Genomic DNA, 17,500 nt, shown 5'->3' with positions numbered 1-17,500 from the left:
CTGACTGCTGCTCTCTCCTACTGACTGCAGCTCTCCCCTACTGACTGCTACTCTCTCCTACTGACTGCTACTCTCTCCTACTGACTGCTGCTCTCTCCTACTGACTGCTACTCTCCCCTACTGACTGCTACTCTCTCCTACTGACTCCTGCTCTCTCCTACTGACTGCTACTCTCCCCTACTGACTGCTACTCTCTCCTACTGACTGCTACTCTCCCCTACTGACTGCAGCTCTCTCCTACTGACTGCAGCTCTCTCCTACTGACTGCTACTCTCTCCTACTGACTGCTGCTCTCTCCTACTGACTGCTGCTCTCTCCTACTGACTGCAGCTCTCTCCTACTGACTGCAGCTCTCTCCTACTGACTGTTACTCTCTCCTACTGACTGCTACTCTCTCCTACTGACTGCTACTCTCTCCTACTGACTGCTACTCTCTCCTACTGACTGCTACTCTCTCCTACTGACTGCTGAAAGTCCGAACCATCCAAAAAATGCGTTAACACTAGAAACGAACCGGACCAAGACCACATCTTTTGATCGGACCAAAATTTGGTCTTTTGATCCTGACTGTGGTCCGAGGCTCCCCCTCTCACCTGCAATTTTGGTTCGGACCAAACTGAAAAGTCCGAACCAAATGAGGTAGGTGTGAAAACGCCCTAACAAAGCTCGCTAAGATTGGATAAGATACAACTTTATTCATGCTGAGGGAAATGGCTGTGCAGGCTGCAGGGACACATACAGTTTAATCTAATCTTAGGGAGGTTAGTGTCACGCATAACTTTCACAGTGACGGGAAGAAACACACCTGCAACTAAACAAACTCATCACATCAAGGGCTAGGGAACTGAATTACCGTATTTTTCGGATTATAAGTCGCACCGGACTATAAGTCGCACCGGACTATAAGTCGCATTTATTTAGATTATAAATACAAGAGTTATTCAACTACACAATAGCACACAGAACAATACGCTGAATACGGTAGGTGTCCGGTATGTTAACGTAACAACTTAACAGTTATTGAACTATACAATAGCACCCAGAACAACCAGCTAGCAGGGCGGGAGCATGGAGGTATTAAAAGGCGTGGAGACGTAGCTGCACCGTGAACGAGCCCCTCCAGACTCCTTCCTCCTCCTCTGGACATCTTTCAGCCCACGATTAGCCGATTAGCTTTCTTTGTTTTCTTCATTGCAGTAAGAGTCACCTTTTCTCCAGTCTCCCTCATAAGTTTCTCCCTCATTTCAAACTCTCTTTCTGCTGCTCGATTACCGTTTTCGGGGCTGCATATTTTACTCCCTGCAGTTTCTCTTTTCTTTCTCAGTTGTCTTTAGCAGCAGCGTTCTAGTTGTCACAAGCCTAGAGCGCCCTCTCGAGGCTGTAGACGGTAATGTTTTCATGTAAAAACATGTTAAATTATATATATTTTGATTTATAAGTCGCACCTGACTATAAGTCGCAGGACCAGCCAAAGTAGGACAAAAAAGTGCGACTTATAGTCCGGAAAATACGGTAGTTGTAATTTAGGTTTTTCACACTGCAATCAAAGATCTAAATTATTACAAATCAACGACTGAAGCAGAAAAACCAGAGAGACGAGTTGCAGGACTTCTTATTTCCCTTTTTTTATTTTTATTTTTTTTTTAAATCTCGGATCTGCAGGTGATCTGGACCGGTTCCTGGTTTCTAAATGTGTGTGTGTGTGTGTGTGTGTGTGTGTGTGTGTGTGTGTGTGTGTGTGTGTGTGTGTGTGTGTGTGTGTGTGTGTGTGTGTGTGTGTGTGTGTGTGTGTGCAGAAGAAAGCAGATGCCGACAGCCTCTCTGCCGAGGCCCGACGCTACATGGAGCGACTGATGAAACTGGGGAAGAGGAATGGCCTCCACCTGCCCAAAGACACTCAACAGGTGGCTGCTCCGTCCTTCTTATTACTGATCTCTTACTCATTCAGGGGAGACTTGGTCTGGCCATCACCAGACTAGGGCTGCAGCCATCGATTATTTTAGTAATCGAGTATTCTACCGATTTTATTCCATCGATTAATCGAGTAATCGGATAGGAAATACTTTTGTTTTATTGAAGAGCAATAATTAACAATAGTTTGGTTAAATCTTCGGAAAAAGCAACATTTGTATTGCCTACATTGCTTACAATATCATATCTAAAAAAAAAACTAAACATATTAAGTGCATTCAAGTGCCATATTACATTGTTTTTTGTTTTAAAGAAAACATTTTTTCAAATGATATCAACCTCAAAATAAGGCATGCATTAAACATACATAAACATTACATTAAGTTGTGCAACTTAACTTTCAGTTTCAACCTGTGACTGATTTGTATATAGGCCTATATGTAAATATTAGTTATATTAAACCTATTTTCATTTATATATTTTACAATGTTAAACAGCTTTGTTACACTTATGCTAGTAGATGGTTGATCAGCTGTTTCGAGAGAGAGAGAGAGAGAGAGAGAGAGAGAGAGAGAGAGATGCACTACAATCAGCTGTTTTTCCGAAGGGATAGTCAACTTGTCAGCTCTTTAGATCAGATTGTGGTCACCACTATGTATTTTCTTGTCTTTGTTTTTGGTAGTTGTTGTGTTTGTTACTTTTGTCGGGTCCGCTTCGTACTGCTGCGTACCGCTCTACGCAATTGGATAGTCCTTCAACCAATCAGACCAACGATCTGGGTGACGTAAACTATAATATTGAAGCATTTGATTAAAAATGGCCACTTTTCTCGTGATTTTTGCCCCTTTTTTATGAATAAATTAATGCAGGTTTCTCTTAAAGCTGCAGTAGATAGAAAGCTAAATAAACACACATTGTGTTTGTGTTAAATAAACTGCAACGGCTTGTTCTTCTCATGTTCATGTAGCTTTATCACACAGGATATCTTTTCAATTATCGTACATGCATTTGAATAGTCAACAAAAACTGTTATCTGGCTCAATTGTGCTCCGATTAAGTAAGTGTTTTCAGAAAGGAGGGAGCTTTATGGATACAATCTTGCAGTATGAAGGTGTGTTTTTAAACTCTCCCGTAGAAGTAGTTAGGGCTGGGCAATATATGGATATCATATCGATATCGTAATATGAGACTAGATATTGTGTTAGATTTTGGAAATTGGAATATCGTAAATGGCTTAAGTGTTGTCTTTTCCTGGTTTAATATGATGCATTACTGTAAAGTGAGGTCATCTTCTGTGTTACCAGACCACTTTAGCTGTTCTGCTATTTTTTACCCACACATTATATCCACATTACTGAAGATTACATATCTTATATCTCATTGTGAAGACATTTTGTTAAAGCACCAATTGTCTACCCTATAATATCGCCACAATATCGAAATCGAGGTATTAGGACAAGAATATCGCGATATCTGATTTTCTCCATATCACCCAGCAGTAGTGGTAGTAGTAGTATCAGATGTAAATATTTAATTCAGATCTACATATTTAACTCGGCCCTTCTCTCTGTGCTGTTACAGGAGATCATGAGCATCAAGAAGAAGCTGAGCAACCTGTGCATCGATTTTAACAAGAACCTGAACGAAGACACGACCAGTCTGTCCTTCACCAGAGACGAGCTGGGTGAGTCCCGATCCGGCACACAGTCCCACACGGTCCTGGTACTGCTCTCTGGGGTATTAAACACCCACACAGCCGACAGTCTGACCCAGTCCTGGTACTCCTCTCTGGGGTATTAAAGACCCTAAACAGCCGACAGTCTGACCCAGTCCTGGTACTCCTCTCTGGGGTATTAAAGACCCTAAACAGCCGACAGTCTGACCCAGTCCTGGTACTCCTCTCTGGGGTATTAAACACCCACACAGCCGACAGTCTGACCCAGTCCTGGTACTCCTCTCTGAGTATTAAAGGACCTAAACAGCCGACAGTCTGACCCGGTCCCGGTACTCCTCTCTGGGGTATTAAAGACCCTAAACAGCCGACAGTCTGACCCGGTCCTGGTACTCCTCTCTGGGGTATTAAACACCCACACAGCCGACAGTCTGACCCAGTCCTGGTACTCCTCTCTGGGGTATTAAAGGCCCTAAACAGCCGACAGTCTGACCCAGTCCTGGTACTCCTCTCTGGGTATTAAAGGCCCTAAACAGCCGACAGTCTGACCCAGTCCTGGTACTCCTCTCTGGGGTATTAAAGGCCCTAAACACCCACACAGCCGACAGTCTGACCCGGTCCTGGTACTCCTCTCTGGGTATTAAAGGCCCTAAACAGCCGACAGTCTGACCTGGTCCTGGTACTCCTCTCTGGGTATTAAACACCCACACAGCCGACAGTCTGACCCAGTCCTGGTACTCCTCTCTGGGGTATTAAAGGCCCTAAACACCCACACAGCCGACAGTCTGACCCGGTCCTGGTACTCCTCTCTGGGGTATTAAAGGCCCTAAACACCCACACAGCCGACAGTCTGACCCGGTCCTGGTACTCCTCTCTGGGGTATTAAAGGCCCTAAACACCCACACAGCCGACAGTCTGACCCGGTCCTGGTACTCCTCTCTGGGGTATTAAAGACCCTAAACACCCACACAGCCGACAGTCTGACCCGGTCCTGGTACTCCTCTCTGGGGTATTAAAGGCCCTAAACAGCCGACAGTCTGACCCAGTCCTGGTACTCCTCTCTGGGGTATTAAAGACCCTAAACACCCACACAGCCGACAGTCTGACCCGGTCCTGGTACTCCTCTCTGGGGTATTAAAGGCCCTAAACAGCCGACAGTCTGACCCAGTCCTGGTACTCCTCTCTGGGGTATTAAAGACCCTAAACACCCACACAGCCGACAGTCTGACCCGGTCCTGGTACTCCTCTCTGGGGTATTAAAGACCCTAAACACCCACACAGCCGACAGTCTGACCCAGTCCTGGTACTCCTCTCTGGGGTATTAAAGACCCTAAACAGCCGACAGTCTGACCCGGTCCTGGTACTCCTCTCTGGGGTATTAAAGACCCTAAACAGCCGACAGTCTGACCCGGTCCTGGTACTCCTCTCTGGGGTATTAAAGACCCTATGTCAAACTCGCAAATTTTGATCTGGCCCGCGTATAAATTTAGGTTCACTTGCTGACTTTCGATTAAAAATGCGACAAAGCGACCCAAACGTGGTAGAAAGCCGACAGTCTCACCTCCGGTCCCGGGCCTTCCTCTCTGGGTACTAACTGGCGTGGTGGTGTTGGTTTCAGGCGGCCTCCCCGAGGACTTCCTGAGCTCTCTGGAGAAGGACGGAGAGAAGCTGAAAGTCACGCTGAAGTATCCTCACTACTTCCCCACCATGAAGAAATGTTTCGTCCCAGAAACGCGCCAGAAGCTGGAGGAGGCCTTCAACTCTCGCTGCAAAGAGGTGAAGCCAGTAAACTGCTGCAAAAGGGTTTAGACATTTTAAACCGTGTGGGAGTTCCTTTTAGGTCAGTGTTTGGAGTTTATTATACAGTGAGGGGCCAGAAGATACTAGTCTAATACACTAATGCACAAAAAACATTAAACTTGTAATACAAGAGAATGTGTCTTGGGCATGGTTATAGCAACAATTGCTAATTTCCACCTGTAGTCCCTGTGCAGGTATGACAGTTAGTTAGAAAAATAACAATTTTAAAAAGAAATTTAACCGGATTATAGATGACGTGGTGTTGGTCAGTGTAACGCTTATCAGTTACATTTTCTAAGCACAAACGGACATTTGGAAAAACAGAAAAATGGGTTCCAATATCCAAATTTTCATTTTTTTCTGCCTTGACAAATTAAAAAATTGGATCTTTAACCTGTTATTCCAATTTTCTGAGAATCAGAAATTTAGAAAATTACAAAATTGCGTCTGAGCTCCAATTATTCAATACTGCAATGGTATTCTCTATTTCTTTGCAGGTTGTTAACTGCATATGGACCAAAAAAACAAAAACTGATAGAGTTTGGGGTCAGAGGTGCAACTGATGGTTTTGTGTGTTTGTTTGTGTGTGTGTGTGTGTGTGTGTGTGTGTGTGTGTGTGTGTGTGTGTGTGTGTGTGTGTGTGTGTGTGTGTGTGTGTGTGTGTGTGTGTGTGTGTGTGTGTGTGTGTGTGTGTGTGTGTGTGTGTGTAGGGGCGTAGCTAGGAGGAACGAGGGAGAGAATACCACGGCAGTATTGAATAATTGTAGCCCAGACGCAATTTCGTAATTTTCTAAATGTCCGATCCTCTGAATAAAAAACAGAAAATTGGAAAAACAGTTTAAAGATCAAAGTTTTTTTAATTTATCAAGGTGTAAAAAAAAAAATGAAACATTAGATATTGGAACCCATTTTTCTGTTTTTCCAAATTTCCGTTTGTGCTTAGAAAATTGAACTACTAAGTGTTACACTGACCACGTGGTGACCATAGTAATTAAAAACAAGCAGTCAAGCAAAAAAAAAAGTGCCAACAGCCCACTCACTCTCTCCCTCCTCCCCAGCACACACTCAGACAGAACATTTGAGTACAATCCAACTCTAGACACACACACACTCACATATACAGTACAGTATCTTATAGATATGTGCAAACTTACTTACTCAACAACCAGTTCTTTGTTAGGCATGATAAAGTGTGGGAATTTGTACATGAGTCTCTATAAAGAGGAAGACTACAGAGTACCCCTAGGGGGACACATACCCCCCATTTGAGAACCACTGCATTAAAGGACTAAAGCGGAGTGTCTGTGTGTCTCTTCAGGACAACTCGGCCATCCTGAAGGAGCTGGTGGAGCTTCGGGCTCAGAAGAGCTCCGTGCTCGGCTTCAGCACGCACGCCGACTTTGTCCTGGAGATGAACATGGCCAAATCTGGGAAGAAGGTCGCCAGCTTTCTGGGTGAGTGTGTTTACAACATGGTGGATGTTTTCACGCTTAAAGTCCTGATTATTTACATGGAGTCTGGTGGAGATATGCTGGCTCTATACACGCTAAAAGTCCTGATTATTTACATGGAGTCTGGTGGAGCTATGCTGGCTCTATACACGCTAAAAGTCCTGATTATTTACATGGAGTCTGGTGGAGATATGCTGGCTCTATACACGCTAAAAGTCCTGATTATTTACATGGAGTCTGGTGGAGATATGCTGGCTCTATACACGCTAAAAGTCCTGATTATTTAGATGGAGTCTGGTGGAGATATGCTGGCTCTATACACGCTAAAAGTCCTGATTATTTACGTGGAGTTTGGTGATGGTGATTTCGGGTCTGTTTCGTGTTAAACTAAAAGGATCTTACTCTTTAACTAAAAGGTCTATCTCTGTAGGGATCCATCCCATAATCTTGTCAGACACTTAGAATAATAATCTGAGTCTGTCAGCGGCAACAACAGAACTTTTAGTGGACCCTGACTGTCCATCTCTCTGTGTCTGTCTGTCTCTCTGTCTTGTTGTTTCAGAGGAGCTGTCTCGTAAGCTGAAGCCTCTGGGCGATGAAGAGCGCTCGGTGATCCTCAAACTGAAAGATAAGGAGTGTCAGAAGAGAAATCTGCCTTTCAACGGAGAGCTGCACGCCTGGGACACGCGCTACTTCATGACCCAGGTAATGCCCCACCCCCCGGTTCTCCTTCTCTATAACAACATGAGATCAAGGAGAGGGTTAACTTCTCCTGGTCCAGAAAGCACAGGGGAGACTCTTTGGTTCTCTCACTAGGACTCTAGAGTCACTACTCACTCTGAAGATGATCACCATCACTCTCTCACTCACTCCACACACACACACACACACACACACACACACACACACACACACACACACACACACACACACACAGAGACACACATGGACAAACACACACACACACACGCACAGAGAGACACACAGGGACAAACATATACACACACACACACACACACACAGAGACACACACAGGGACAAACATATACACACACACAGGCACAAACATACAGACACACAGAGAAACACACACAGAGACACACACACAGGGAGAAACCCACACACACACAGAGACAGAGACACACACGGACAAACATATACACACACACACACACACACACACACACAGGGACAAAACATACAAACACACAAAAAACACAGGGACAAACACACACAGGGACAAACATACACACACACACAGGACAAACATACACACGCACACACACACACAGGGATAAACATATATACACACACACACACACAGGGATAAACACACACATACACACACACAGAGACACACAAACAAACATACACACAGGGACAGACACATGCACACACACACGTGCCGGCCCTGCTATTCTCTCAAAGAGACCAACGCACAACTACAAACTTGAGGCCACTTAAAGGCACAACAACTAAAACATGAGGCTAAGTTTAAAAAAAAAAAAAAAAAAGTACCTTTTTTAATTTAATTTTAATTTTTTTGTTTTTTTTAACCAAAGCACAAAAACATAGAAAAAGAAGTGTCTAGGTTTTTTATTTATTTATTTATTTTTTATGAATGAATTAATGAATGTCCCTCTCTTGGTCCCCCCAGGTGGAGGAGACCCAGTACGCCGTGGACCAGAACCAGCTGAAGGAGTACTTCCCGATGGAGGTGGTGACCCAGGGTCTGCTGGACATCTACCAGGAGCTGCTGGGTCTGTCCTTCCAGCTGGTGGCCGGTGCCGCGGTGTGGCACCCGGACGTCACGCTGTACTGCGTGAAGGACCGTGGCACCGGCCAGGTGGTGGGCCAGTTCTACCTGGACCTCCACCCCAGGTCAGGGGAAAAGAGCCCACTGGGGGGGGGATGGGGATGGGGGGAGATGCGAGTGTCCCAGAGACGCTCGCACAAGAAGGTCTGAGCTAGTCCTCACAGCATTCCCCTGGATGGGAGAAACAAACCTGCTCTGGTTTATTGGTATTTCTTTAAACCAATCACAATTTTGTGTGTGTGTGTCGCTTTCTCTCTTTGTGTGTGTGTGTGTGTGTGTGTGTGTGTGTGTGTGTGTGTGTGTGTGTGTGTGTGTGTGTCTCTCTCCCTGTGTGTATGTGTCTTTTTCTCTCTCTTCCTGTGTGTATGTGTCTCTCTCCGTGTGTGTGTGTGTCTCTCTCTCTCTCTCCTCCTGTGTGTGTGTGTGTGTGTGTGTGTCTCTCCCCGTGTGTGTCTCTCTCTCTCCGTGTGTGTGTGTGTGTGTGCGTCTCTCTCTCTCTCTCTCTCCGTGTGTGTGTGTGTGTGTGTGTCTCTCTCTCTCTCTCTCTCTCCGTGTGTGTGTGTGTGTGTGTCGTCTCTCTCTCTCTCTCCGTGTGTGTGTGTGTGTGTCTCTCTCTCTCTCTCTCTCTCTCTCCGTGTGTGTGTGTGTGTGTGTGTGTCTCTCTCTCTCTCTCTCTCTCTCCGTGTGTGTGTGTGTGTGTCTCTCTCTCTCTCCCTGTGTGTGTGTGTGTGTGGGTCTCTCTGTCTCTGTGTGTGAAATGGTACTCACAGGATCGGAGAATTGTTTTCGGTGCCATAAAAATATTGACGTTCGGTACCCAGCCCTACTCTATACACGCTAAAAGTCCTGATTATTTACATGGAGTCTGGTGGAGATATGCTGGCTCTATACATGCTAAAAGTCCTGATTATTTACATGGAGTCTGGTGGAGATATGTTGGCTCTATACACGCTAAAAGTCCTGATTATTTACATGGAGTCTGGTGGAGATATGCTGGCTCTATACACGCTAAAAGTCCTGATTATTTACATGGAGTCTGGTGGAGATATTCTGGCTCTATACACACTAAAAGTCCTGATTATTTACATGGAGTCTGGTGGAGATATGCTGGCTCTATACACGCTGTGTTTCCAGGTGTATCATCCAGAGTCTTTCTTTTTTCTTTCTTTCTCTCTGTGTGCTGCAGGGAGGGGAAGTACGGCCACGCGGCGTGCTTCGGCCTGCAGCCCGGCTGCCTGCTGGCCAACGGCCAGCGCCAGATGTCGGTGGCGGCCATGGTGGCCAACTTCAGCAAGCCGACGGCAGACGCCCCGTCGCTGCTGCAGCACGACGAGGTGGAGACGTACTTCCACGAGTTCGGACACGTCATGCACCAGCTCTGTGCTCAGGTAAGATGACGGAAATAAAACCCAGCAGGGCTGAACCTTCGTTTCTACGGTAATAAAGGAGATTCACCTTCATTCAGGTTTAATACTGTACAGTAGGGCTGGGCGATATATCGATATTAAAAATATATCGATATATTTTTAAATGAGATATGGAATTAGACCATATCGCATATATCGATATAGTTCAAATGTGATCCTTGCTCCCATAGATATATACACAGATGTCGCCTTGAGGTTCTAAACATACGTCAAAACCGCCGCCATCTTGGAACAGGGGTCCGAAGCATTCAGATCAACGCTAAAGATGCCGGACTTTTGTACTGCTTAATTATGTTCGATAGAGGAAATGAAAAGAACAAACAGCAATGAATAACATTTAACAGGTGACAATGTGTTTTATGGTTATGTATGCCGCCTTCGACCAGCAACCTGAGCTCCGGCGGCAGCGGGAGGCGGAGAGCTCCGTGGCCGGCCGCAGCGTCTCTTCCCCCGGGAAAAACACAGCTTTGCCTCGCTGCTGCGCCGGTCCCCGCTGATCCAGATCGGACCAGCCAAAGACAGAGTGGTGATCGGTAGGATCTTACACGTAGTCCAGGACGACCTGTATGTCGATATCGGCGGAAAGTTCCACTAAGTTTGCCGGCGGCAGGCGGACGGAGAGAAGCTACAGCGGGGCAGCAGAGACCGTCTGCAGCTGCAGGATCTGGAGCTCAGTGCTCGTTAAAATGACACGTAACGCATAAATACATACAGAAATAAATAGTGGAGGAATGAGCCTGGACATTTCAGTCTGTTTTAAACTTCACCTTGAAGCAGAAACTCTTAGTTCAGAAGGGTGAAGTTTCCGTTTGGACTCAGATCTGTGAACCGATCATAATAAATATTCTTTGTATTAACACATTAATTAGTTTCTTTGTTTTGTAGTCGATAGTTCATCTTTTAGTTTACTTAAGTGGAAGCAGTATCAAGTGGAAGAATGGGACTATAAACCTAGGCTTACAGGCATGAGGCATTACATTTTGAACAAAGTAGATTATATTAATATCAAAAGCTTAATTGACCTTTGGAACGAATCACAAATATGGAGCTTTGATTTCAAAAAAGGTACTCCTGTTATACAGTATTTAGGTTTACATTTTATTATTTGAACAGCTGAGCATTTAATCATGAACCAGGTGAAGAAACCGGTTTATTATTTATTTGATTTTGCAACTGTCTCTATGAAACTACTTGTGACATGTCATATTTGATTTTGGCTTTGACTGAACATTTGCTCTCACTTTGCGGAAAAAAATATCGGGATATATATCGTATATCGATATTCAGCCAAAATATATCGGGATATGACTTTTGGTCCATATCGCCCAGCCCTAGTGTACATACATCTCTCAAAGCTGAGAATATTAAACACACACACACATAGACACACACACACACACACAGACAGACACACACACACAGACAGAGACACACACACACAGACAGAGACACACACACACACACAGAGACACACACACACAGACAGAGACACACAGAGACACACACACACACACAGACAGACAGAGACACACACACACACACACACACACAGACAGACAGACACACACACACACACACAGACAGACAGAGACACACACACACAGACAGACAGACACACACAGACAGACACACACACACACACACAGAGACACACACACACACAGACAGAGACACACACACACACAGACAGAGACACACACAGACAGAGACACACACACACACACAGACAGACAGACAGACACACACAGACAGAGACACACAGACACACACAAACAAGACATTTGCACACACAGACACACACTCGCAGACACTCACACAGAGACTCACACACACACACACACAGACACACACACACACACACACACACTCGCGCACACACACACAGAAACACACGCACACACACTCGCACAGACACACACAAACAGACATTTGCACACAGACACACAGACACACGCACACAGACAAAGACACACACGCTCACACACACTCGCACACACACACACGCACACAGACACACACACACAGACAGACACAGACATACACACACATATACACACACAGACTCCTGTTTCCTGATTGGCCGGCTTGTCTCTCTGCAGGCGGACTACGCCATGTTCAGCGGGACCCACGTGGAGCGGGACTTCGTGGAGGCCCCGTCCCAGATGCTGGAGAACTGGGTTTGGGAGCGGGAGCCCCTGCAGAGGATGTCCAAACACTACAAGACCGGCAAACCGATCCCGGACGAGCTGCTCGACAAACTCATCAAGTCCCGGCTCGCCAACACCGGTGGGTCCAACAGGAAGTGGAACCAGTCGGAGTAGGGCTGCAAATAACGATTATTTTAATAATCGATTTATCTGTCGATTATTTTTTCGATGAATGAATGGGATAAAAAAATGAAAAAGCATTAATTTACATCAACTCAATACATACATACTTGTTGTTTTAGTTAATAGTTGTGTAAAGGTAAGTAACCCAAATAGCAGACACACACACACACACACACACACTTATTCATTAAATTATTACCATCATTGTAGTAAGTGCAAGTTAAGTTCATTTATACACCACACACTATTATATTTGTCAACAATAACTGATATGGGACAAAGCACATAATATACACATGACAACAGATTGAAAAATTAATGGGCCAAAAAGGCGAGTGAATAAAACCGTGTCTTTAGTCTTGTAAACTATACCCCCCCTGCTTTATTACTGTTATTACCGAGCTAACGCTAGCTTGTCATGCTAGTCAGCTGGATAACGAGTAAACAGCAGCACCAGAAGAGCTCCTGGAGGGACGGTACGTTCCTCCCTTCAGACCGGAACAGAAGGAGGATAGTGTAGTGACTTTACCCTGCTGTTGAACTCCCTTCCTCCTCATCAAGGACTCCAACATGTTTACGTTTTAGGTGCTGACTCATCACCGCGGTGCGCCCGTGCCATGCCGTGTCGCTTTTGCTTATCTTGCAATTAACACGTTTCTGATTTGATTTAGTGTGAAATGCTCCCACACCTCGGATGACTCGGGTCGTACTGATTTCTCTGCCTCCGCCGAGTGTTTCAGAACAACGTTACGGGTCTCTCCGGTCTCTCTCCGTATTTCCCTCTACCCCCGCTCTGCTCTTTTTTCTTTTCTTTCGCTCCGCTCCGCGCTCAACTCAATTTTTCACAAGTTTTCTAACGTTTTTGCCAAAGTTTCTGTCACATTTTCCGTTGTTTTTTGCCGAAGTTTCTGTCACTTTTTCCGTCATTTTTGCCGAAGTTTTCCGACGTTTTTGCCTAAGTTTCTGTTTCTTTTTCCGACATTTTTCCTGAAGTTTCTGTCACTTTTTCCGTAATTTTTGCAGAAGTTTGTCACGTTTTCACGTTTTTTTTTATCTCCGCGATTGCGTGGTGCAATAGTTGCGCGACACAACGAATCGATAATGAAATTCGTTACCAACTTTTTTAGTAAATTAATTTTATCGATTCATTGTTGCAGCCCTAAATCAGAGATTAAATCCATTAACAACTTAAATTAATCCTCAACTGTTTTCATAGTCGATTCATCGTTGAAAGTTTGAAAGTCACTTTTTTGGTGCTTTTTTTCTATGACGGCTGAGGACTTTATGTGGACCAAACTGCAAGAGAGAAAGCTGTACGAGATATACAATAATACAGTCCGATTAAATTTAATATTTGACGACTAATCGATTAATCTTTAGAGCTGAAATATGTTTCACACGTGTCAAACTCGAGGCCCGCAGCCCGGACCCGGTCGCTCAAAGCTCTTGATTCGGCCGCACATCAGTAGGTTCACAATACATTTTAACCAGCCTACTTTCTGTCACTTTTTCCGTAATTTTTGCCGAAGTTTTCCGTAATTTTTGCCGTAGTTTCTGTCACGTTTTCCGTCATTTTTGCCGAAGTTTTCCGTCATTTTTGCTGAAGTTTCTGTCACTTTTTCCGTCATTTTTGCCAAAGTTTTCCGACGTTTTTGCCAAAGTTTCCCATTTTTTCCGTCATTTTTGCTGAAGTTTCTGTCACTTTTTCCGTCATTTTTGCCGAAGTTTTCCGTCATTTTTGCCGAAGTTTCTGTCACGTTTTCCGACATTTTTCCTGAATTTCTGTCACTTTTTCCGTCATTTTTGCCGAAGTTTCTGTCCCTTTTCTGACATTTTTCCTGACGTTTCTGTCACTTTTTCCGTCATTTTTTGAACTGTGTTAACTCGTGACCCCCCTCTCTTTTAGGTCTGTTTAACCTGAGGCAGATCGTTCTGGCTAAAGTGGATCAGGCTCTGCACACCAGGAAGGGACTGGATGCTGCCGAGGAGTACGGGCGCCTCTGTCAGGACATCCTGGGAATCCCTGCGTCTCCAGGTCACTGCTTCCATGTTTGATTACCCTGTATGCTCTCTCATAGCCAGACCTTCCTCCACAGAGCTGCGGAGGAAGGTCTGGCTGGTCCTCACAGCATTCCTGGGATGGGGGTGAAAAAGCAGGATTTCGTTGCCATACTTCGTGTCCCAGAGGAGACGGAAAAAAAAGACAAACTGATGAATCAATTATCTTAATATTTGGAGATTACAACACGATCTCAGGTTATATTTTTGTCAGTTCATGACATTTGTGTCACTTTTTCAACAGTTTTGTCACTTTTTTTGACATTTGTCATTCTTGAAAAAAATTGTATCACTTTTTTGTCACTTTTTTGACATTTTTGCCACTTTTGTTGTCACTTTGTTGTCACTTTTTCAACAGTTTTGTCACTTTTTTGAAACCCTGGGCTGTAACTATGGTAGCTGTATCTATGGTAGCTGTAACTATGGTAGCTGTAACCAGCTTGGCTGTTTCTATTTGTTTCGATGCTGTTTTGAAAACCGCGGGCGGCCGTGTCTGGGTTATGTTTCACTAAATGTGTTTTCTGTTGTGGCTCAGATTCCTTTTGATAACTTAAATCCTAAAACCTCTCGGTGTCTCCGCAGGGACCAACATGCCCACATACATTTTTGTCACTTTTTCAACAGTTTTGTCACATTTTGACATTTTTGTCACTTTCTTGAAAAAAATTCTATAATTTTTTGCCACTTTTTCGACAGTTTTGTCACTTTTTATGACATTTTTTTCAACATTTCTGTCATTTTTTCGATAGTTTTGTCACTTTTTATGACATTTTTGTCACTTTTTATGACATTTTTTTCAACATTTCTGTCACTTTTTCGATAGTTTTGTCACTTTTTCGACAGTTTTGTCACTTTTTATGACATTTTTATCACTTTTTTGACAGTTTTGTCACTTTTTATGACATTTTTATCACTTTTTTGACATTTTTGTCACTTTTTTATGACATTTTTAACGTAGTTAAACTGCAAACTGCTGCGTGAAACCCTGGGCTGTAACCAACTTGTTTCGATGCTGTTTTGAAAACCGCGGGCGGCCGTGTCTGGGCTATGTTTAACTAAATGTGTTTTCTGTTGTGACTCAGATTCCTTTTGATAACTTAAATCCTAAAACCTCTCGGTGTCTCCGCAGGGACCAACATGCCGGCGACATTCGGCCACCTGGCGGGCGGCTACGACGCTCAGTACTACGGCTACCTGTGGAGCGAGGTCTTCTCCATGGACATGTTCTTCGCTCGCTTCAAACAGGAAGGGATCATGAACCCAAAGGTCAGAAACCACCTCGCTGAGCCTTAAAGTCCCGGAAACAGAGACACGCTACGAGACGCAGGAGTGGAGGTCACTTAAAACGTAAACATCGGACAGATGGACGGACAGACGTGTGATGTTTACGTTTTAAAATGATCTCCACTACTGCAAGAAAGAAAGAGAGAAACTTTGAAAGGGATGTAAGACAAAGAGAGACAGACACAGAGAGAGACAGACAGACACAGAGAGAGACAGACAGAGAAAGCGAGACAGAGATACAGACAGAGAGACAGAAAGAGAGACAGACAAAGAAAAAGAGAGACAAAGAGACATACAAACAGAGAGAGAGAGAAAGAGAGACTGACAGACAGAGAGACAGACAGAGAAAGAGAGAGACAGACAGACAGAAACAGAAAGAAAGACACAGAGACAGACACAGAGAGACATACAGAAAGAGACAGACACCGAGAAAGACAGACAGACAGACAGACAGACAGACAGAGACAGAGAGACAGACAGAGAAAGAGAGATAGAAAAAAAGACAGACAGACAGACACAGAAAGAGAGACAGAAACGGAGAAAGAGAGAGACAGAGAGAAACCGAGAAAGGGAGACAGACAGACAGACACGAGAAAGAGAGACAGAAAGAGAGAGAGACAGACAGACAGACAGAGAGAGAGACAGACAGACAGAAACAGAAAGAAAGAGAGACAGACAGACAGAAACAGAGAGAGAGAGAGACAGACCGACAGAGATCTGGTATCATTACATCCCTTAATGGCTTCTATAGCTGTTGTTATATGAAGACAGAGGGCAAACCGTTAGCCTTAGCTTAGCTTAGCTTAGCACACAAAGGCTTGGTCTAACCGTGCGTCTGTCTGTCTCCTGATTGGTCCTCCCCAGGTGGGTCTGGACTACAGGAAGTTCATCCTGCGTCCCGGCGGCTCCGAGGACGCCTCGGAGATGCTGAGGAAGTTCCTCGGGCGCGAGCCCAAACAGGAAGCCTTCCTGCTGAGCAAAGGACTAACGGTTGAGCAGGAGGCGGGCACACCCTGCCCCTGCTGACCAATCACAGAGCTCCGTCTCCACCACGCGCTGCACACGGTTCACAGAGAGCAACGACTGACGACAACGGACTGGTTTTATAGGGAAAACTAACTGTAAAATGTTGCCCAACGTGAGAAAAGATTAGCATAAATAAATAAACATGATTTGAGTTGATGTCTTTTGGTGTTTGAATACCTGAAGTTACTACGTTTTATCTGATACTTGAAATACTTTTACTTTACGTAAAGGATAGGAGTACTTCTTCCACCGCTGGGCTACACACAGACACACACAGAGAGATACACACACAGACACATACAGAGAGACAGAGACACACAACACAGAGACACACACACAGAGACACACACACAGAGACACACAACACAGAGAGACACACACAGAGAGACACACACGGACACACACAGAGAGATACACACACAGACACACACAGAGAGATACAGAGAGACAGAGACACAACACAGAGACACACACACAGAGACAAACGCAGAGAGACACACAGAGAGACACATACAGAGACACACACACAGAGAGACACACACAGAGAGACACATACAGAGACACACACACAGAGAGACACACACAGAGAGACACACACAGAGACATACATAGAGACAGAGACAAACGCAGAGAGACACACACAGAGACACACAGAGACAAACGCAGAGAGAGACACACACACAGAGACAAACGCAGAGAGACACACACAGACACACAGAGACAAA

At 44.7% G+C, this 17,500-nt stretch overlaps 1 protein-coding gene across 1 annotated transcript in view; it reads left to right on the top strand.

Annotated features, from left to right (window-relative positions):
* The window catches only part of LOC114552158 (thimet oligopeptidase), a 36,016-nt gene extending 19,085 nt beyond the window's left edge, over positions 1 to 16,931 (top strand). Inside the window, exons 4-14 of the mRNA XM_028572795.1 lie at positions 1,797 to 1,904; positions 3,493 to 3,595; positions 5,202 to 5,359; positions 6,702 to 6,837; positions 7,397 to 7,539; positions 8,492 to 8,715; positions 9,837 to 10,038; positions 12,177 to 12,363; positions 14,314 to 14,442; positions 15,595 to 15,731; positions 16,614 to 16,931. Of these exons, the coding sequence (XP_028428596.1) occupies positions 1,797 to 1,904; positions 3,493 to 3,595; positions 5,202 to 5,359; positions 6,702 to 6,837; positions 7,397 to 7,539; positions 8,492 to 8,715; positions 9,837 to 10,038; positions 12,177 to 12,363; positions 14,314 to 14,442; positions 15,595 to 15,731; positions 16,614 to 16,775 (1,689 nt within the window). The 3' untranslated portion in view covers positions 16,776 to 16,931. The remainder of the gene's footprint in view (positions 1 to 1,796; positions 1,905 to 3,492; positions 3,596 to 5,201; positions 5,360 to 6,701; positions 6,838 to 7,396; positions 7,540 to 8,491; positions 8,716 to 9,836; positions 10,039 to 12,176; positions 12,364 to 14,313; positions 14,443 to 15,594; positions 15,732 to 16,613) is intronic.
* The last annotated feature ends 569 nt before the right edge of the window (positions 16,932 to 17,500 follow it).

This window comes from Perca flavescens, unplaced genomic scaffold (assembly GCF_004354835.1).
Source record: "Perca flavescens isolate YP-PL-M2 unplaced genomic scaffold, PFLA_1.0 EPR50_1.1_unplaced_scaf_8, whole genome shotgun sequence".
In the NCBI taxonomy this organism is placed as follows: domain Eukaryota; kingdom Metazoa; phylum Chordata; class Actinopteri; order Perciformes; family Percidae; genus Perca; species Perca flavescens.
Note: the sequence above shows the minus strand (reverse complement) of the source record. Positions and strands in the feature narration are given on the sequence as shown.